General features: G+C 35.2%; 4 protein-coding genes across 7 annotated transcripts in view; 2 read left to right on the top strand and 2 right to left on the bottom strand.

Annotated features, from left to right (window-relative positions):
• Dis3 (exosome complex exonuclease RRP44-like protein Dis3) overlaps positions 1–22,362 on the top strand; it is a 309,095-nt gene that overhangs the window by 231,275 nt on the left and 55,458 nt on the right. The window lies entirely within an intron of this gene.
• On the top strand, positions 3,484–5,523 carry Alg10 (alpha-1,2-glucosyltransferase Alg10). The gene is made up of 4 exons (XM_076903397.1): positions 3,484–3,873; positions 4,046–4,388; positions 4,470–4,609; positions 4,683–5,523. Exons 1-4 carry the CDS (start codon positions 3,697–3,699, stop codon positions 5,418–5,420), a joined length of 1,398 nt encoding a protein of 465 aa, XP_076759512.1. The 5' UTR covers positions 3,484–3,696; the 3' UTR covers positions 5,421–5,523.
• Positions 7,858–14,182, bottom strand: Glcat-p (Glucuronyltransferase P). 4 transcript variants are annotated; one of them, XM_076899222.1, is made up of 7 exons: positions 14,068–14,182; positions 13,776–13,980; positions 12,842–12,899; positions 9,892–10,100; positions 9,416–9,809; positions 8,638–8,795; positions 7,858–8,519 (listed from the first exon to the last, which is right to left on the bottom strand). In XM_076899222.1, exons 4-7 carry the CDS (start codon positions 10,087–10,089, stop codon positions 8,121–8,123), a joined length of 1,149 nt encoding a protein of 382 aa, XP_076755337.1. In that variant the 5' UTR covers positions 10,090–10,100; positions 12,842–12,899; positions 13,776–13,980; positions 14,068–14,182; the 3' UTR covers positions 7,858–8,120. The 4 variants fall into 4 exon arrangements, with proteins under 4 accessions (XP_076755337.1, XP_076755346.1, XP_076755320.1 ...); XM_076899231.1 differs by having other exon boundaries at positions 12,855–12,899; XM_076899205.1 differs by lacking the exon at positions 12,842–12,899 and having other exon boundaries at positions 13,789–13,980.
• Spz6 (Spaetzle domain-containing protein 6) lies at positions 16,973–21,568 on the bottom strand. Its single transcript, XM_076903412.1, has 8 exons — positions 21,319–21,568; positions 19,293–19,485; positions 19,075–19,192; positions 18,881–18,991; positions 18,687–18,794; positions 18,265–18,531; positions 17,910–18,183; positions 16,973–17,634 (listed from the first exon to the last, which is right to left on the bottom strand). Exons 1-8 carry the CDS (start codon positions 21,337–21,339, stop codon positions 17,527–17,529), a joined length of 1,200 nt encoding a protein of 399 aa, XP_076759527.1. The 5' UTR covers positions 21,340–21,568; the 3' UTR covers positions 16,973–17,526.

Below are 22,362 nucleotides of genomic sequence, written 5' to 3'. Positions count from 1 at the left end.
ATAACGCTTAAGTCTCAATTAGTTCCTAAGGAGTGCTCTTTATTAGTTATCTGCACAAACTTGTATTTCAGTTTAAGATATTCGTTTTGATATCCGGTTTTGTGTACTTTGAAAGCTACTTTCAAGTTCAAGGCGATTATACATACAATATTTCTCACAGGAAAGGGAATCGTTTCATTTCTAACTAGCTGGTAATATTGAAATTGAAACGCGTTTGGACTCAGTGTATAGTGTAAACATATTTTTTACTTGTACGTTTGTTTCACACACATTGATCTATTATTAATATTGCAAAGATTTTCCTCTATCGACGGAGTAATGCGAAACGTGTAAATAATTTACTAGTATTCTTTGATATTTCTTTTAAGAAATGGTTGTGTAACTCTACAAAATGAAGCATATAACTTTTTTCTAGCGTACGTATTTAGTATTCGAAATCATATTGACTGCAGGCATTCCACAAGTGCTGATGATATTATACAATTTGTTACTCGATATAAAACAAGAACATGCCTCTTCCAATCTCGTTCTCTCTCTTTCTCTTTTCTCTCTATTTCTCAAACTCTCACTATTTCTCCGTCTCTCGCATGAGAAATTGAAAACATTAAAAGCAATATTTAGAATCGAACGCGTACAAAAGTATTAGTTACCTTGTGTTTTAAGTTTCAATAGGAGAGACAAAAGATTGAGTAAAACTATAAGCATATACCCTTTTGATATTTTTCTAGATATTGCTTTAAGTGTTCAGCGTGTGTACTTTCGAGTGTATGTCCCCCTTTTCTTTTCCTTATTGTCTCGCGTTAGAAAATTTTTAACGACTGAAAGATACAAAATATCTCAGGTAGCCAAGTGAGTTTAAAGATACTGTTTTATACATTTCTCGCCATTTGTCAGTCATACAATCGGGTGTCGCGAAGAAAACTTATCATTACGTGTAAAGAAGAAGGAAAAATCATAAATCCTCTCTTTTAACATGCATATTGTTCATATAGTATCGAGCTTGACAAATTTGCTTTTATCGAGATGAAAATACAAGTTTGCAAGTAAAAAAGTATGTATACATATTAGTTTAAATAATAATGAGAAAATGTTTGCGTGCTAAACGAAAATTATTGTTACTCGATAATGTCATTTCTGATATTATTTTCTTTTTCTTTCTTTTTTTCTTTTTGTTTCTCTGCAATTCATAAAAATTCTCTTGTAATGTGTGATATATGAAGGGTTATTAGGAGGTGTAGAGAATATTAAGTATTAATCCATTTGCAGCAGGAAGTATGGTTGTAAAATTTGTGTAACAACTCGGGGCGTTTCTTCGAATATGTTAATTTATAAGATATTAAATTCCATAGTATACCTTCGATATTTTATAATTTCGTACGTTCTTTAACACTTCCTGACGCCAATGAATTAAAAAATTATCCACCTTTTTGTTACGGCCACATCAAAAAGTGATTTTCCTTTTTTTAATCGTAAATATTCTGTAACTCAGTTCCGTTTCCTTTTTATACATTAAAATTTTATAAAAATCATCGAGACATCCTGATTTCAATATCGTCGCAAAGAAAGACTATATACTTTATCATAATTTATTTAAAAATTTGTTTAATCATTCCAGATATAAAAACTTTGTACTTAAAATTCTTTGATCGCAGTTTCACACCTTTAAAAAATACCGTTTTCGTTCGGATACCAGAAATTTCGTTTCTCTTTAATTATAGCTTTAATTTATGAGTGTAGAAAAAAAACAACGTTACTTTGTTCTCGATTAAAGTTCGTCAAATCTTTCCAATTCGTTACGAGGAGAATGAGTTAAAATAATAATTCTATAGCTCTGTTTAGGATATTTTTGTACTTTGTTAAGAATAAGTACTTGTATAGAAGCTCAAAAGTGAAATTTCTCTTTTCCTCAAGAAATTGTGTCTTTAGAATTACGTATGATCTGTATTACGCTTCGTTTGCTTTAGACTGATTAAGGAAATGAGAAAAGAAGTAAAAAGAGATTACTAAGTATATCCTTTAATTAAGGAATTAGACAACACTAGAAACCCATCAAAAGGAGATGCTCAGCTTTGTACAGTGCATACGTAAATATACGAATTCTTGTATGCATACACACATCGTGATATATACAATTTGCCTACATGTCTTTTTTATGTACAATGTCTATATGTATAAAAGGGTCATGTTTTTTTACATTTACAACAGTCGTGAAAGTTGTTGCTTACATATACACGTACATACATACACTCGTGCATTGTACTTTAACGGGACTTCGATTATTTTACAATTTAGTGCATTGACAATTTATCCTGCAATTATTCTCAGGTGAAAAAATGCCATAAAGTTCGATATGTACGGTGTGGATTGATTTCCCTGAACGGTCGGGAAATCGTCGAATAGAGTAGAATCAAATTGATCATTGATATGTGTTATACCGATACATCATAGCATTTATAAGCTCCATCTAATGATACATCGAGAAGGAATTGTACACAAAATATATAGCTGAAGAGCGTATACTAAACACGTTTGAAAAAAAAAATTATAAAAAGAATAGAGACTGTATACCGATCCAATTAATAGAAACATTCGATATTAAAGTGAATCGTATTCGGTTTTACTTTTATTTGAATTATTAATTTTATGATTTTGGACATTTTTGTACAATTGCCTAAAATTTTGTGTATTGTCATTATACATATATATATATATATATATATATATATATATATATATATATATATATATATATATATATATATATATATATATATATATATATATATATATATATTCTTAATTTAAAGTTTTATGATTGAATTATAAGTATTTGTAAGGATTAATATATGAATATGTTGTTTTTTAATTCCTGTACGATATATCCCTAAAGAAAATTATATAGGAAACGAGGAAAGCATTAACTGTTCTTGCCTACACACGATATATACATACTCGTCTTTTTTGATATTTTTGTTGGTAAAGGTAGAAACTATAAGCACGATATTTAAGTAAGAAGTGTAACGTTTTAGAGCAAATTTACCTGCTATTTGAAATCTATTTATTTATAAAGTATTGACATTTGTATTCCGACAACGTTTCTACAGACAAATGGAAAACAGTATTACTCAGATTATTTCACCTAAAATCTGAGAATAAATAAAAATAAACTAATTTACTTCAACATTATCGTGAACTTCATTTTCTTAACAACTTACGTGATATCAAAGTTATTTTTGAGGCTTTTAACATTTATAGTTAAATAAAATGCCACTTTAACCGTTTCGTTATCCCATATTTTTTTTTGTCGTACTCTCGTATCTTAACGTGAATCGATACGTTAGGTCGCTAATTTGAAATAATCGACTCGGCGTTTACTTCAGAGCAAAAACAACCTAGTAGCCACATGTCTATGTCAATTGCGAAGTATTCTGAATTATTGTACCACATGTTTTTCAATCGTGCGAGCGATCGAAATCTAATTGATCGGTAAAGTGTAATTACTAAAAAGCTTAACAGAATGACTTTGGATACGTTGATACTTGTAGAAATAAAATAATTATTGTAATAAATGAATATTTTTGATTAAGAGTGAATTAGTTTGTAGAAGTTATTAGCGTCCATTGCCGTAAACTTTTTTCTTTCTATCACTTATAAAAGTAAATTTCAATTACCTTTTTTTATATCGCTAACGAAACGATGAAACTGTCCTCGACTAAAGTGATTGAGTATACGCAAAAGATCTCGATATCATTCATTTGTTTGAGCATCTTAACATTATTCAGTTATCTGAATTATGTGCAACCTTATTATTTCATTGACGAGGTTTTTCATATATCTCAGACACTGCAGTATTGTGCTGGAAATTTTTCACAGGTATGTTTCAATATTTTTAAAAATTAATTTCTTCCTTCCGTAATATAACATTTTAACGTGTACTGTTACAACCAATTATTCAACGAATAAAATGATTTTCACCCTAGATGAGTATTAAAGTGTACTGTAACGTATTTTAACGAATTACATTTGTGGGATATATTATTTTCAGTGGGATCCCAAAATTACTACTTTACCTGGATTATACATAATTGCAACCTTAATATTGTCACCTTTAAACCTCTGTAATATCTTTTATATGAGATGTATAAATTTGCTTGGAACATTTCTAAATCTCTATCTTGCGCATAATATTCTTAAACAAATTTCAATATCTTATTGGAAACAAAGATGGAGCAGTTGGATAAAGCTTATTGTCAGTTGTAATATTACATTGTTTCCACCATTATTTTTCTGGCATTTTTTATATTACACAGATGTTGCGTCAATCAATGCAGTATTGTTAATGTTATTATTACACTCACATAGAAAATGGGAACTTGCATCTTTTATAGGTACGTATAAGAATCGATGAATTGGAATTTATACTAGATTGAGCTTTAAAAATAATAATGCTATGATTTGATATTGTACAGGTCTTTTGTCAGTGTTAATTCGCCAGACAAATATTATTTGGGTTGCATTTATTTTTGTGGAATATACATTCGATTTGCTAGAGCAGAAAATGAGTAAATCAATTTCAAATAAAGAGTATTGTTCAGTAGCTTATTTAAAAGTGAGTAAACTACTGTTGTTATTATCTTTCAATTTATTTAACATTTATAAGGCTATTGTTTGACTCTTTTTAGTTGATATGGAAAAAAATAGTAGAAGAAACTTATCATGGATGGAAATCATTTGCAATATTCATTATTCAGTTATGTATAAGGTTGATCCCATATGTTACAGTATGCATACTGTTTGTTATCTTTGTTATTTGGAACAAAGGAATCGTAGTTGGAGACAAAACAGCTCACATTCCCACTATTCATGTTCCACAACTGTTTTACTTCTCTATATTTCTATTTTGCTTTTCTTGGCCATATATGATTGTTTATTGGAAAGATTATTTCAAATTTGTTAGTAAACATCGGATGCTTGCAAGCTGTAGCTTGTTACTCATAACTATAATTATTCATTTTAATACACAAGTCCATCCTTATATGCTGGCTGACAATAGGCATTACATATTTTATATTTGGAACAGGTTTATGGGAAAGTATAGACTGTTTAAATATTTATTAGCACCAGTATACTCGTTCACTTTGTACACACAATTTCGCGGAATTGAGCATTTAAGGTTTACAACACAAATTAATTATATTTCTATGGTTTGCCTAGTACTCATTCCTCAACTACTAATAGAACCACGTTATTTTATCATTCCGTATGTACTTTACCGTTTCTTCATTAAAAAACCAACAAAGTGGCAGATTATTGCAGAATCAATGACTACGCTAATAGTAAACTTTTTGCAATTTTATATTTTTGTCAATAAAACTTTTTACTGGAATGATCAACCTCATCCTCAAAGGATTTCTTGGTGAATTAAAGAATGATAAAATTTTAGAGTTATAAATATTGCTTAATAAACTGTGAATATTGTAAAACCTGTATTTATTTCTGTATAATAATTGTTTTTAAGGTAGCCTTTTTGCGATATGTATATGTGACTAAACATACTGTATCAATATATATATATTTGTAAATATCTTTTATAAAATAAAAATATGAAATGATAATTACATGATTTAATGTACGTTATCTTTTTAATCCACCAACCTTTTGTTTCGCTATGGGTTCATCTTCCTAAAACAATGAATCAATTAAACAAAAATTAATAATTAAGTACAAACGTGCAAATCACAAGGATCGTTGTAACTTCGACAAACATAAAAACAACTTACCTCCTTCGTTACGACGATGATAAATAGATCATATTAGTTCAAGCTTTATATCAATGGTGCTAGAATCCCATGATAAAACGTTTTAAAACTTACCCAAGTTTTTACTTATTTTGCTTAACACGAACATTCGACAAAAGGCGACACTAAATAGGTTATGGGTAAATACACGCATAACGCTTGACTGTAAAAATGTATTCGCTCGTTGTTGACTGTATACGACGCTTACAAATACCAAGAAGGTTAAAACAACCAATTTTTCTTTAATTCACAATAACAAGCAGCTTCGTAAATTAAAAATAAATGTTATAAATATGAATAAGAGAAATGAACAATGAAATCGAACGAAATCAACACGTTCGCACTGGGCCTGATCAATACCAAGCGCGGTAAATATGAATGAAATTTAGAACACTAAAATAGAACCAGCTATTAAAAGCTATTTTCGTTATTCTGTTATTTCGCCAAAGATTAAATGTATAGTCTAATTTTTGTACGATTATTAAAATCATTGGGGTTCGCACGAGATCACTATTATTTAACAATGAGTTTATTGCTTTCATGATATATCTCCGCTTAATTACAGTTTGGGCAGATTGCTGGAAACAGCAAACTCGATATGTCTTAACAATTTACACATTGTGCCCGTAAACGTTATCACGAAACTATGTATGTCATATGATATGCCGTACAATTGTATCCGCTCGACACCGCTGTACAATACATTTTTGATATTGTAATGTTTATTTTAATGTTACTAGACTAGATGATATACCGGATGCATACAGCATCCAGAGTTATTTTTCTCGTGCGACAAGGGCGGAAAGATTAAACGTCTTCCAACGATTAAAAACAGAAAACTCTCCATTCGACTTGGAGACTTTTTTTCCTATATCACTTGCATTACTTTGGTAAACAATGCTGTTTATTAAGATGCAGTTTCAAAAGGTCTATTACGGTTTCAAAAGGACATTTTAATATTTGCCTTTGACTTTTATCATTGATCAGTCAATGATTCTCATTGATAAGTTTGAAATTGAATGAACAGACATTCCTTTGTACTATTTTGTTTATAGATCTTTTGAAATGCTTCGTTACATTTTAGCTTTTTTTTCTCCTACCTATGCATGCATTCGATATGAATTCACGTTCGACGACCGAAATTTTTCCTGCCATGAACTACTTAACAATTGTGTCATCAGTTTCTACGTAATTTCAGAGTTCGTTAAAAGTCGGTGCGCATAATATCTACCTTCACCGATGTTCACTGTTTCTTTATGCCTTTAAAGGCTGGCTATCTTATTAGGAAACATCATATAATATATACACGTAGGCGATGTTCTTAAAACAAGCATGGGAGTAACTTAAACTGATAATATTAAAAGAATGACAAATGATAGAATCCTAACTGCAACAGTAGATTATTTAAAAATATAACCATTGAAATACCTTCAAGGTTCTTTTCATACTTAAATAAATGCTATTTTACGAAATGGTTCATGCACATTCGTTGTCTGATAGATGACAGAAATACGTGTATTGCACTGTAACAGAGTTATACTCTGAAGAAATATTTGTAGAATAATAAGTACAAAAGGTAACTTTCAACGATGGTATTCTGTCAGAGATTGAAATAAACCCTTCTTGCTGTATATGGCTCTTATCTAAAAATAAAAGAGAGAAATAATGTAGATTCATTGGTTGCGTATCAGACTTAGGACACACTAAAAATAAACAACTTGCAACGCGTAACCGAAGATAATGAAATACATTGCACTTAACAGTAAAGATATTACGTCCCACTGCTACTTTATCGTAATTATCGTTGCGTCAACGAACTTGTAATCGAATCATTTCTCCGGCGTTAATTGGTCATTGGCCTACAGAGTTACGTATTAATCATCGTAACAACTAAAACTTAAACGTTAATATAATAAAATAATGATGCAAAATATAGGTACAGAGCCATACTGTCATAACAATATTAGATTGATCCTCATCTTTATCATGTATTAATTTTCTCTGATTAGAACCCTCAGCTACAGAGAAAACTATAGTCTATACCAAATTTACAAAACGACCCCGAGCGTAGCAACATTACAAAGATTACCTGCAATAATGTTTCTCACAATTTAACACCTAATTGATTTGGAATAAACCATAGTCTTTCTCTGAGCTCTGTCGAAGGTGGAGAATAAAAAAGGGTAGAAAGGAAAGAATTGCTATCGCCGACCGTACTTTACGATACTTCAGGCACTGAATCACTTTTGTTTGTCGTACGTATGAATGATTAAAATCAGATCGAACTCCAAATCCAATCGCAGTTGTAGTCGACTTTTAACATCATACTATTTGCAGTTTTAATTTGACCAAGTTCGTTTCACCGTACAGTTTCATGTCTAAAGGTGCACTCGGTTCATTTTTTTTGGTTTGCGTGTGCCACGCTAGCACCCTGGTGCAATTATCAGCGAGGAACTCGATGTCCTTCGGTTCTAAAGGCGCGAGACTCTTCAGGAAACCGTCCTCTTCGTAGCCAGCTTTGAACGGCATCGTAGCGTTTGGCCTTTCGTGCAGAAATTTCACATTCACAGCGAACCCCGCCATATCGACCGGGAACTTTCGCCCGGCGATCCAGCCGTCGTAGAATCCAACAAATCTCCCGTTTTTGATGATAGGCGAACTTAAGCCGAATTTGGTGCACAAGCCCACGGGGAACATTGAAACCCGTTTCGTTTTACGTAACTGTAATTCCACAGATTACATTTCTATAATAATTTCTCAGTAATCTTCAACTAGCTTGATCATCTTGAATTAATTACAATTAAAAAATTTGATTTTCACGTTCGTAAAACCAACTGACCTCGTCGAAAAGCGCTATGTCGTACGTATTGTCGTCGTCAGCGAAATAAAAGACGCCATTCGTAGCGTTCGCCCTGATCCATTGTAAGCCACGGTTCCGATTAGACACGCCACGTGGTTTGGCACCCTTTTTCTGCTTGTACTTCTCGGGCATCGGGGCTGAGGTGGAAAATAGGGAAATGCATGTACATCGGTGTCACCGTCCAATATAAATAAGCTCGCACAAAGGTAGAGACGATTCCTTATTTGGAAGAGCCGGACACATATACGACTACATGTTTAAACGCGTTAAACGCGGACTGGCTTAGCCAACAAAATCAATAGAACGTTTTTTCATTGAGACCTTTGCGACCGTCCCAATTAATTCGCCAACAAGGCATCGAGTCGATTAAACAAATTAATTTTAAACAGGAATTTATTTACAGCCGGCTTTCGATGATGGCATTCAATCATTCTTCAATCTTTATTTCACGACGCGATATTTCTAGAATAGTATTGTTCGAATTTATGCGTGAATTTATTCTGGATAATATTCTGGATAATACAGGATTGTATGTCACTTTTCTGCCGGAGGCAGAAACTAAACGCATCGAAAGCTTCGAAAGAAATTATATCTCGGAATAAAGAGGGTTCGAGAAGATTTTCTGCAAAAGTGAATGTTTTTAAGGTATAAGATACGAAAGCGCGAGAAACTTGTCCTTTAACGGTTAACTGATTTCGTTGGGACTATACTTGTAACCACATTAATTCCGCTCTAGTTTCTAATACAGTAGATTTACCAGTCAGATGTTCGAACTTCAATCCCGTTCGTTCCAGCAACCTCGTGACTTGTTTGGTGGCAACGGTCGCGTCCTCGATAACAAGCCAGTGAACGTTCTTTACCAGCATCAAAGTGTGCGACATCCTGGTGAGTTCTGGAATCTGTTCCGGCCGGCGATACGTCGGCGTAACTATGTACAACGGTTCCAGAGCCTCGTCGGACGATTGCTGCCAGTTGGACGTTTTATTCCGACCGGATTCTCCGTGCAAGAACGTAGCACGCGATATCTTCGAATTGTCCGTCGGCCCGAAGATATTCTTGTGCAAATGATTCACCAGTTCTTGCACCAGCGTCGACGCCATGTCTGGACTAAGTCCATTCGTTTCTTGAACCCTACGCACGGCACTTTTGATCTACAAATAGAAGGGCGAACGGTTTAAAGGAGCAACCGACAACCGAGTACGAAGAAGAAAACTTTGATGCACGTAGGTGTACCGTTTCCTCAGTGAATTTCGAGGTCCTCACGTAACGTTCTACGTCCTCCTGAGATAGAACAGGACTGTCTTCCGCTGAGCCACCCGTATTGAAGTCGGTCATCTGATCGAAACGTACCCCGGTGGACAAATGATACTGGTAGAACACCAAGAACAAACCTATCAAGGCTATCGCCCCCATTTTCATGGATGGCTTCATTATACTAGGACCTGAAATAGAAAATACGATTTATAGTCGTCTGTGAAATAAATAAAAATAAAGGTGGACCAGTGATTATGCAAAATTAGCTGACAAATAGAATTGCAGGTACTTCTCTACTGGTTTTACTCGTTAGTCAAGATACTTTCCAAGTGAACGAGCTTACAAAATTGGGAAGTTCATGTTCTCGTGTACCAATGCCATTCTAAAGAGGAAACGATAGAAGATATGTGCATCCGGTGATACGGGGTAAAAAAATTGTTGCGTTATTAATTTCATCGCGGGACGTATATGACACGACGCGTGATCTTCGACGATCGTTCGATGCATGCATCGTAATTACGTCTCAGATGGATATCTTTGTTTAAAGAAAATTAAATTTTTACATCAAGTAATCAGTAGTGGCTGAAATTTTACCAAATAAATGGAGAATTCGATTATTAATTTGTCGTGGTGTGAATTTTCGCTCAATCTATTAATCTATTCGAATTCCCGGTCTCCTAATTAAATACAAATGCGTTTAACGATGAATCTGATAATTAATGACGACTGTTAGCTTAATCGTTTTCTGTATACTTGCCGAAAGAGAATACGTTCATATGTCTGCAACACTTGTATAGCACTAGATATATGTTGATATCTGAATAACAGCACTTTATCAAATTTCTACGGAATTGCATTGGATTACCTGCGGTTTTATTATCATGGCGACACCCCTTCAATATTTTTATCTAACTTACAGTTCCACGTAACGAAATGACTAAAACCTTTTATGCCAGTCCACTATTATACTTTCACGCGGATAACGAGCAACACTACGGTGTCTAATTAAAATTGTTCATAGCAGAATAATATTTTTCGCTCTTCCTCGGGAACGTCGTGAATATCCATAAAAACAGAAAATAATTGATACATGCACTAATTTACTATAAATATATTACAACCACAATCATCGACAGGTAACAAGAATATTTTACATTACATTTTATTAGTAATTAATTGGTTTGTAATATCTTAAAGTTGATCTTTCATATTATAAAATGTTCTTGTGTAATATTTACATTTAATATTTTTTTGTGTAATATTACTTATTACAAGATGTTCTCACTCTTTTTACTGCCTCGATTTTTTTTCAGAAATCTAGCGAAACATCTCTCTCCTACTTACACATCACATCCTAGTCTAATCAGATACTGAACTTGACGCAGAGTTAATTTATTACCGACGACGCGAAAAAAATCAAACAAACGTTCTTCTGAGAACAGCGCGTTTCTGACGATACTTATTTGATACTTAGGTGTCGCATATCACTATTAGCTTCACCTGATTGCATTAATTTTTGAAATATGATAAGACAGGTGTAAGGATGAAATTTTTAGATAAGAGGAAGGACGTTGATAAAAAGATAATATTTTTGCAGCAGCTTATGACGAAGAAGACAAATTGAGTCAATTGAGATAAAGGTACAAATTGATTGAGTTTAAGTGAATGTCACCTAACGGCTAGTTACTATCTTTCTATCATTAAATGCGTGCGTTAAAGTGCGTATTTATCTGCAAGTATACTTCTTTATGTGAAGTATAAGTTTATTCCATGTTCATTACTTGTTCACGTAAATGAATTTCTACCCGCTACTCCTCGACTTTGTTGTTCCCATGGTAAAAAAAATAAAGGAAACATGTTGATTAAATTGATTCGAAACGAGCGCTGAAACTTTCCAAGAGAAAACAATGAAATCACGTATAATCAGAACTATGTTGTTATAAAAAGGCAGTGTACTATGTATAGTAAATTTTTCTATTGATATTTTACCTTGGACTAAGAGAAGCGTGTTGCATGTATTACATTTCTATTTGCCGTACATATTTCGTATCTAGATCTGGGTATTAGGGTTTTCAGTCCATTTTAAACTGGGATCCATCCTGAGCTTCGTGCAACTTTCATTGAATTTCTAAAATAGAATTTCGTTGCTTTCGATCAGAATAGAAACAGTTGAAAGCAGAAAATAACAGATCGGTAATACGTGTCTTTTATACTATTAAAAGATCTCCGCTCGAATAAATAGGTGCGATAATAACGGATCTATGTGAATAGCAATGTACGTTCTTAATATGACGAGTAATAATAATAAAAGTAGAAAATAAAGTAATGTTAATTAAACACGCATGTAAGGCTGCCGTTATTATTTATCGATGTAACGTAAAAGACGAATTTGAGGAAAGCAGACGTTTATTTTGTCATTGGAAACCGCAAGTTCGCGACGAGCAAGATAAACAACGGCCCGTTAAATATTTTCGTATGACTTGTATAGAAGAAAATAGGGATTTAATTAGAAACATCTGAACAAATGTTTGCGACAAAAATGTAGACGCGAATTCTGCGCGAACAGAAATTCCGTCAAGTATTTTTTGTTAACAGTACGTGCCGTATACGAAGATCGACTGTTAAATTATTCAAGAATTGGATCAACGGCATGTTGAATGTTTCTCTTTTTTGAATTCGATTATCGCCCATTTGTGTACATGTACACCTTACACAAATGAAACCGAGACAGTAATATAACACGCAGCATTGCAAACATATTTTGTATACTTTCAATCAAGTCTCGGATAACACCGACGCATATGTTACGAAAGCAACGAGAGTGCGGCAATTAGAAATACAGGAAAAAGTTGTCCGATGTATCATCGATTTCCACGACGTATTCATAACTTATGAAAATCGATGACACGTACACTTTCCAAATAATTACCGAAATATGTTACCTTTATCAACTGCGAGATAAGATTTCCCCGTACAAATATCAACTCCTACTAGCACGATCCATAACGAACATGAGTTTTATATATTCGGTACGGCTACTCTTCTAACTACCTGGGCGTCTCGTTTATGAAGTTAAGTTTTGCGTATAATTAGTATTACAATCAGACTGTTTGCACAAGAGTCACGTAAGGACAGCATCGCTAAGCACATTTACAACCAGTTGGCTGAAATCTGTGTAAAAAAATATCCGAAAGAGACTGGTAACAGCAAAAAGAACAAACGTGAAAATCAGCCGCGTATCGAAGCACGCAAGGATAAAGCGGAGTTTTAGCATGCACGATATTATATAATCGAATCAAGGGATTGCAAATAGTCTAGCAAAGGATTGATTAAACTTGATTCAGCGTCATGACAGGCATACATCACTTGCGGCGGCATCAACTTTGGCAGTGTATATGTAGGTCACGGAAAGCAGTAAGCAATTCGCCGACCCTTTGTTAACCCTTTCAATTTAGTGGCGCCACTCGACACCGGCGAATATCCGTGTACTTTCCGATGAAATCACGTTCCTTTTATTACCAGAAGGCATTGTTCAGTTTTAGAGGTCGTCTCGATTGTTTCTAACGCATGTCGTGTCTTTTATTTTTTAATCGGTTAGACGAAAAATATTACTAACACCCACGCTCGAACTAGCTCCACGATCTCATAATCTTTCCGGCTGATTAATCAACGCGAACATACGTATATATATCACCTGTATCATTTTCCACACGCGCAAATCAAATTGTAACGATGCAAGTTCGTTACCCATTCGATTTTCACAGGTTTTTACAATCGATTAATTCACTTTCGACGTTGCTATCGATTTAACGAATCGTAAATGCTCCTCCTCTCCCATACCTCTCCCGCCATTCATCCCAAACAATTAAAACCTACCTGATAAACGATGTTCATACTCCGTTCACGAGCTATGATTGTTCTTGTACGTCGTTTATGCCTCTCGCATGAAACAAAACCTTGCTGCAAGTGTAAATCATTCGGCGCGTCTTTTACACGTTTACACGCAGTTCCACGGCGAACAACGCATCGATGGAGATTCGTGACATCGCAATGGTACACGGATGGATCCTGATTGAAATTTGACACTAATGATTTTTCTTTCTCGGTCGGTGGCTATCCCGCGCCACCCGTCTCACTCGCGGTACCAAAACTTACCGTGTTCGATAAAGCGCACGACGCGAGAAACGTCTCTCCATGATTTCTAATCGCAAATCCCTCGGCTGAATTTCTTTCTCGACCATTGTCCCTTTAACAAATCGATCGTTAGGAGAAGATCCATGTAAACGATCGTGGGCAAACGTCAACAACGCGCAAACTGTGTTCCACTGAGTCGCACTAGCCTCCTCATACGATGCACATTGACTGACAGATGATCTCACGAGGATTTCGCAATATTATTAGAACCGTAAGATTGCCTGGATACAGATGTCACGATGCTTCATAGTATCATGACCATGTCCGAAATACCGGGCAGTATAAGCGCGCTGTCACTGGCATCGGCCGGATAAGGACTGGTCCGCACTGAAACATCACTGATCTTTGATTATACGTATTTTGCAGTGCCCTGATGGTTTAGCGAACACATTTTTAGTTAGGAATCTCGTATTACTTCGAAACGTCGGCTGCATGCCGTGCGCGAAACGGGGCTGCTCTGTCTGAGAACGAGCCGCGGTGTTCGTAACAACCTCAAGCCCCAGTCGATCGTTCTCCTAATCGTGCGCTCGTTCGTCGCACGTTTCACTCTCGTTGTGTCAGCGAAAAACGGCAAAGTCCCGCCGTCCGTCGGGGAATTCAGCGAACGGCAACGAAACAACGCTTCCACCGTCGACTGACACTGAACTGCTTCTTCGTCACATTCCCCGTTGTATGATCCGTCTACGTTCGCATAGCCCCCACCATTCCGTTTCAGCTGGCGCAGCAGCCGACGCCGTCACTGTTCCTCGTATACGCGTCTATGCACGTATTCCGCGATATATATGCGCGCTGCACTGAATCACGTGGGAGAATGTATTTGACGCAGAGTAGGTGTTTCTATCGATCTTCGAAACGGGCCGCGTGGCGTCCGCTTCCGATCAACCGATCGGGACGGTCAATTGAATTTCCGTATCGCTCTCAGACGTGTGTCCCCGTAGCTTCTCTTCAAACGGAAGATCTGGTTTGGTTAGTTAAACCTTAAACCTGCAAGATTTTTTACTTTTAATAGCGGTACAGGATTTTAGTAGCGACTACTCGTAGTTGTAATTTAAATATCAAATTTGAATCGTGTTAGAATGTCGACGCGCATAGAATAACCGTGACTAATCGATATTATCGAGTATCCGATCGGATGATTGAATCGATTCAACATAAAAATGGATGTAATAATATTTACAGATCTGTAAGTAACAAATAATAAATCAGAAAGGTAAATGTACGCGTTGTATTAAACGTAAAATCACACTAAGTAAGTAACAAATAAGTTTGTTAATCATAGTACTTGAAGATTTGTCGGTTATGAATTTTTATCAGCTACCATGATGGGGAATTAGCTACTATGATAGGAATATAGTAGATTAAATGATTTATCTTGGTCATATGAAAAAGTTCGCTATCATTGTTGTCAAATGTACACGTGAAATTATGTTAAAAGCTATTACGAAGACACGGGTAACATGCTTTATTATGGAGACAACGTGATTCGTGCAAACTTGGCCGGCTTACCGTATTCACACCGATCAGTGGATAAAAATGAAATCAGCGTTTCGAGTAAGCAAAAATGAATGTAATTATTCTCATAACACGTTAACCTAAACTTTCAAATTTTATTTTTAGCGAGCTTAATTAATCTGGAGCAATAAAGATTGGTGGGCTAGAAGAGGAGTAACAGAGGTGGGGATAAATCTACCCGGCCGGTCAATTAATCGGTTAGCAAGGTTGTTTTTTTTCAGTCATCTTGAACTGTTCTTTAACCATTATTCACGCTCAATGATAAAATAAATTCAGAATGAATTATCTCTCAAATTTTCAATTTGAATACCCCATACAAGTGAAATCGTTCGATAACTGTGCTCAGCAGACACCATGCGGTTTCCCTCTCTCTTTGACCGTCACCGTTCCCACTACCTTTCGCCTCGTCTTTCAGCGACCGAAGTATTGATCTAACCGAGCAATGCCTACATTCGGTGTGTGTAGTATTGTAAGCGGCAATGGTTGCCTACGAATTTTGGGAACCGTTTGTAAACAATGTTCACGCTTGCTGGTTGGTAGCCTGTTTTGTGCATTCGTTGAAATTAAAATGCACAGCGCAGGCATTACGCGAGCAGTTAGTGTATGTTCTCGCATGAAACTTATAGAGTAAGATAAGAGAAGGAAAAAATGAGTGAGAGAGAAAGAGAAAGAAGCTTATAGCAAAGGCAAGCTACGATCTACAGAGCAACGCAGTATTTTATGTATTCATAGACTACTTTCGAATTTTGCGTTACTTAATCGACAGAGAATGTTCACGCGCAAATTCGATTATCAACAATCTAAAGTAGCGTGTGGAAATTCTGTTAACACGCGGAATTAGAAGGGTAAAATCTGCTTGAGTAAAAGTTATGTTCCTGTTCTGACAGCAAAGGAATTCAAAGTGACCACGAGTTGCCACGGTAATTTATTAATTTATGTTATCTAAATATTCGTACGTGGATCGTTTTGAAAATATAATTACACGATATATATAGTGTAAATTACATAATAAACAGTTAGAAAATAGAAAGTACGATTTCACGGCGACTCGAACATAACGATATTTAAATAGTACAGTATGAGATAATACGTAACAACATTATTACGAAATTCAGTCTGCCCTGAGAAATAAGCTAGAGCACATATAACTTTTATATGGATACATTCTCTAAAAAAAATTTGTGCGAAGACCTAGAAATGTATTCGCGCGCGTAGAAAATTATTGGTAAGAAAATACAAAAGTACCTCCTTAGCTAATCAAATATCCGATCAGAATACTGCAAGATTATATCCTGAATTTACTCCATGAAAAAAATAACGATATAAACGAAATAAAGAAATTTGAAATAAAAAAAAGCATTATTAACATTCTATTGCATTATTTAAACGGCATATTTCAATCGATGAAAAAATATACAACATAGTTTCGTATCTTGTGAAACGTCGAACTATTTAAAACAACAAAAATAGTTCGTAATAACCCACGCTGAAGCAAACATTTCTACCAGCGTGCGTTTTACTCTTCAGTCTTAAGGTGCTTAGTGCTGCGTAGTAAAGTATTATATAATAATTATAGTTATACATATTAAAGCTGTATATCGATCGCGGCCAGAATTTTTCTATTATTTTCTATCCCATTTCGCTTATACATAACAACTATTCGAAGATTATTTACAACCATAGCGGAAAAATAATCTTCAAAGTGTTATGATAATATATAATATCTCATTGTAATGTTTTACCCAGTAAAAGGAGTGTTCGTATTTAGTCATGAAACAAATAACAGTTTGATCAACAGTTAATCAAAATACCAAGACTATTTCATGAAATCTGACAGGCTTATCGCCTTGAACGTATCACGAATACGTCTCCCGATTCGTCTGTGTAGTTTGACACGCGATACATCGATTATAATTCAACGTTAGTCCCACTTCGACGGATGTAACGGTTGAAGTAATCGGGGCGCCAACACTTGCAGCTCCCTGGCACCAGGAACCAGTCATAATATAATCTCACCTGTAGTAGAAACATATATACGTAGCCTACAAATTATTCTTAATAATTCATCAACTTGAATTAGTTAGAGCCGTTCATTAATCTCATCCTCTTCAGTTAATCCTGATTTACGAAACCGCAACCATACCTTCTTTCATTCTTTGATATTTTCACATCACACAGATCCATTTTCCATTCTTTCTTCACAACGCCCAATGTAACTTCTATTTCTTTCTTTCAATATCACTCAATCCTTATTTCGTATTCCTATTATATTTCAAAGTATCTTTGATTACCTGGAAGCAGCCCATTTCGTCAGAACCGTCGCAATGATGCTGCGAGCCACTGTTGCGCGCCTCATTCTCTCCGGCCAATTTTTGCAAATATTGTTGGTATTTCTGAAAATCGTGAACAGGTGGTGGTGAACCAGCTGGATCTCTTAAGCCATTGATCCTGGAATTCTGATTCTCTTCTAAGACTGTTTCAGGATAGAAAATTTCTGCTACCAGTAAACTAGTCCATCTTGGTGATGATAGACAACCACCATCTAGGTAGTGACACCTTGATTGCCTATGAAAAATTTATCAGTATCACTCAATTAATAATATTAATAATAATGAGTACAATAATCAAGTATTCTGTGCATATTACATGCATCTGGTAACTTCAATAGTTTGCGTGAAATATCCCTCGTAAGGAATCTGGACCACATAGCGCCAAACCCCTTGATAATTCTTAGCGAACACTGGTGTCGCATATTCCACTTTAGCTGGACAAGGAGTGGGTGGGCCGGTGTACTCTGGTTTCTCCTGTGGTGGTGTTCGTTGACGGTATTCAGGTGTAGAGGGTTCGTCACGGCGTTCAGCTGCTGAGGTAGCTAATGGTTCGCCTTGTATAGCCTTGTACAACATGCAAATTCTTTGGAATAAGAGAAAATTATAGTCATACATAAAAATTACAATCCCTATAAGTAATACGAGAATTTTCTTCTTTGATAAATATGGAATGAAACGATCGGTCTAATAATACAGTTTAGATATGTTTTAATATCATTATTATCGTTCGTAACTTACACTCCTCCACCGTTCTCGCAGAATTTGCGACCATTCCTGATAGTATCCAATACACTTTCTGAATCAGATGACCGTTTACTTCTACTTCGTTTCTCGTCAGTGTCGACACTAATATTAGAAGAAATTAATATGAAGATATTTTGTAACATATGATCGATCTAACGATGCGGTTGGATTTTTGCTTGTTTACTTACGAATTCTGAGAGTAAGATTGAACTGTGGCGACTTTTGGCAAAGAATCGTCGGCCTTGAGTATAGGCAACGCCTTGCTCAAAAATTTCAACGTGTGATTCTTCAACAAGGCGCTACAACGTATAAAAAGAATGAATATAAACGTATTAAGCAATTGAAGAAAGTCAATGAATGAATTAATTTTTTCTGTACTTACAAAGGATACGATGAGCCATTGAAATATTGATTCATTGGGTTCCGAGGGATGTAACCCTTATTAAGATCACCACAAATATTATGTATGGAAACGAAACCTTTGCCTTGTTTTCCGGTGTCTGAAATTTATTCGTATTCATTGTAGTTGATTAGGGGAGAATTGTAATTTGCCCTCGATGACGCATAGCATTGAAAGTGACATAACTTTGAAATACGTACCATAGCACTCTTTATCGCTGTCTATATATGGTGGCGGTCTCACTTTGGGAGGTTCTGCGTTCGGCGATTTTATGAAGGCGTAGTATCCTTCTGGGGACTCGTTCAATTCTGTCGTCGAATCAATGTCGTTTGATTCTGATTGTCTTGTTTCGATGTGTTCATTAGCGTAACACGAAATGCACAAAAGTATCGCCTAAAAATATAATTTTACATAAAATACTTCGCGTGGAATACATTTTCCAGCTGCAGCAATTCTCCCTTTCTATCGTTCATAAAATGAAATCTCTCCATATACTATTTTCTACTACTTTATTTATTTTTTCCCGATTTTATATTTACCACTATCTCCAGACATTCAGCCTCATTAACTTATCATTGTAGTTTAGTCAACGCGAACAATCTAATTGCTTAGTCTGTATGATGTGACTGCAACCACACAGGTACTATTCATCAATTAACTCATTCATAAAATGTAAATCTTACTCTAATGCGAGCAAACAATCCTCAAATGTTTGGTATAACTGAGAAGTAGTAGTTGTAAACAACATGTTGTTTAATCTGTCTCGTCCGTCAATGATTCTTCGAATGTATGTATATATATATTTTTCGCTCTTACAAGGCATACCCCGTTAAGTAAGATACCGAGGTGTATCGTATTCGGCCTTAACGGTACTCGGTCCACGCTCTACGGACTATTAATACCCGGCAGTATAGTCTTGCATGTTGACTGCCCCACTAAACGTGCACGTCCGCCAGCCGTTACATTTCGGAATTGCATAGGAAATGGTATTGTCAGGTGAATTTTCAAGTTCACGGTGTATGAAATACTGTTTCAGCCACTTTATTTTGATTCCAGTCGATTGAAGTAGTCATAAACGTCGACAAGGTGGTTATTCGTTTCGTTTGAAGTGGTAATTGAAGCTACAGAATTAGGGTTTTGCAGTAAGGATTGTAAGATTAAAAAATGGACATCCTCTGTAAATGAAGAAGTGTATAATGATTGTACTGTGTCATATAGTATCCGAGGAAAATGATATTCGATTGTTACCAGGCTAAGACTTTTATACATGCATGGATTTTCTATTCTTTTACTATGTAGTTGTTCTAGTTTGTTCCTTGCGACCAAGAAGGTAGTTATTAGTTACGATTTGCAAAAGTGTTAATACATTCAAGACGAATTCTAGATCGGTGGTTCATGTAGCTGTCAACGCAAGTGTCCCCTCCATTTTGAGAATTAAGAGGAAATATTTTCAACAAGGGTTGTGTGATTCTAGAGACATCTTACTGCAGAAATTTCAAGTGATTGTTCGTTTTTTCTGTAATTTTACGTTTTTTAACTAATACAGCCACTCACGAAATTATTTCTTGTGAGATTATATAAAATATAGTAGACATAATCATACAATAGTGTTATGATTTCTGTTTGATTATTAGGAAAATTACTGTCTAATGTAAAGTAGAGCTAGAACCGATTTCAAATATATATAGGTGCTGGCTTTGCTAACCATCATTTCAATCGAGTTCAATTAATTTTTCAAATCCTATCGACATAAAACAGTGTACAAAATGATAAAAAAGTCTACTTTTCCCCTCGCAACGTTTATTACGCATTTGCGTAACGGGATTACTTTATACCGGTTCCCTGTGATTACTGAATACAAGATATTTCTATAATAAGTACCTAATAGCCTTATTGTAAACAATTTAATTAATTTTGATTTACGATTTGCGCTAAACGAGTATGTATATCTAACATTTGATTCTATAAGAATTGTATTTGGTCATATACATGTACGTATGATAAATTTCGATGACAAATAATATAAAAATGATTACTCCTCTAATTATAACTACAAAAAGTGTTAGGCTTATAATTAATTATTATTAGGCTTAGTAATTAAAGGTGCAGTAATAATTGTTGATAGTTAACAATACAAAAAATAGTTAACATTCAATTGTATATTAAAATTTATAAAATATATTCAAAGTGAAATAAAGAAAAAAAAAGACCACTTCGTCCACTTACAAAAAACGTTCGGAATTCCATTGTGATATCCCTTTTTTCTTCTTTGACACAGAAACGCAACGAATAGGACTCAAAACAGGAGTTCTGCCTCAGAGTTGTCTCGTAACCAGTCGACAGTCATAGCAAAACTGAACACATTGAACTCGCGCTATGGTATAAAGAGCCACCTGCCTTCGATCCCGTACTCATCACACCGAAGGCATGTAGGAATCGTCCCCCGTCAAATCCTGTCTCAACACATACTACGGAATCTCTCTATTTTATCGAGCATTTTTTATATACACTAAGAGCCTATAAATATTAACATTCATTAAATTCAAATATGAAAAATTAGAAAATCTTAACAATCATCAAGTTTAATGTGTTTAAATGACAAATGTTTAAATTTAACAGTAGACATATATGCCTTACCGTTAGTATTTTAGCTATAAGTTTTAAGCTGGATTTGAAAGCGGAACAAAATAAAGATCAGATTCCGACAATTTGAAAAAGACTGGTAACATTTCAATATTGTGGCGCGTTCTGATCTGTGGCGCATGCGTACACGTGTTGCGTTCAAGATAGAAGTGAAGATAGCGGAAAGCAATCGTATGAGACGAAGATACAAGCACCTTGTGTCCTTTTCGAACGGGCTGCCGGTGATTACCGTTTGTAACTGTCGCGACATTCCAATATAATCATCACTTTCCAGATACAACATAATCTTTGATTGGATTTTCTCTGATGACATGGATGAAAGGCACTACGCACGGTTATTGATATTCTAATCAAATAAATAAGTGGATTAAACTACTTCATATGTTCCAATTTTGTCGAGCGTTTCCTTTTCTCTGTTTTCGAATATCATTACCCAATTTTCTATTGAACGAATATCTTTTACAGCTGTTGGATGACCTGCTACGACGAAGAAACATCTCACAAGGCGAGACCAGGGCATTTCCGCAAATGTACGTCAATATAGTAGTTGGTCAAGGCCATCAACTCATTGAACATCCTTCCACTTTAGCGCAAAGAAGAATGTGGAACAGCAACCTGTCGGTCTGT

The sequence above is a fragment of the Xylocopa sonorina genome, chromosome 1 (genome assembly GCF_050948175.1).
Source record: "Xylocopa sonorina isolate GNS202 chromosome 1, iyXylSono1_principal, whole genome shotgun sequence".
Lineage (NCBI taxonomy): Eukaryota > Metazoa > Arthropoda > Insecta > Hymenoptera > Apidae > Xylocopa > Xylocopa sonorina.
This window is presented reverse-complemented; position numbering and strand designations above follow the sequence as displayed.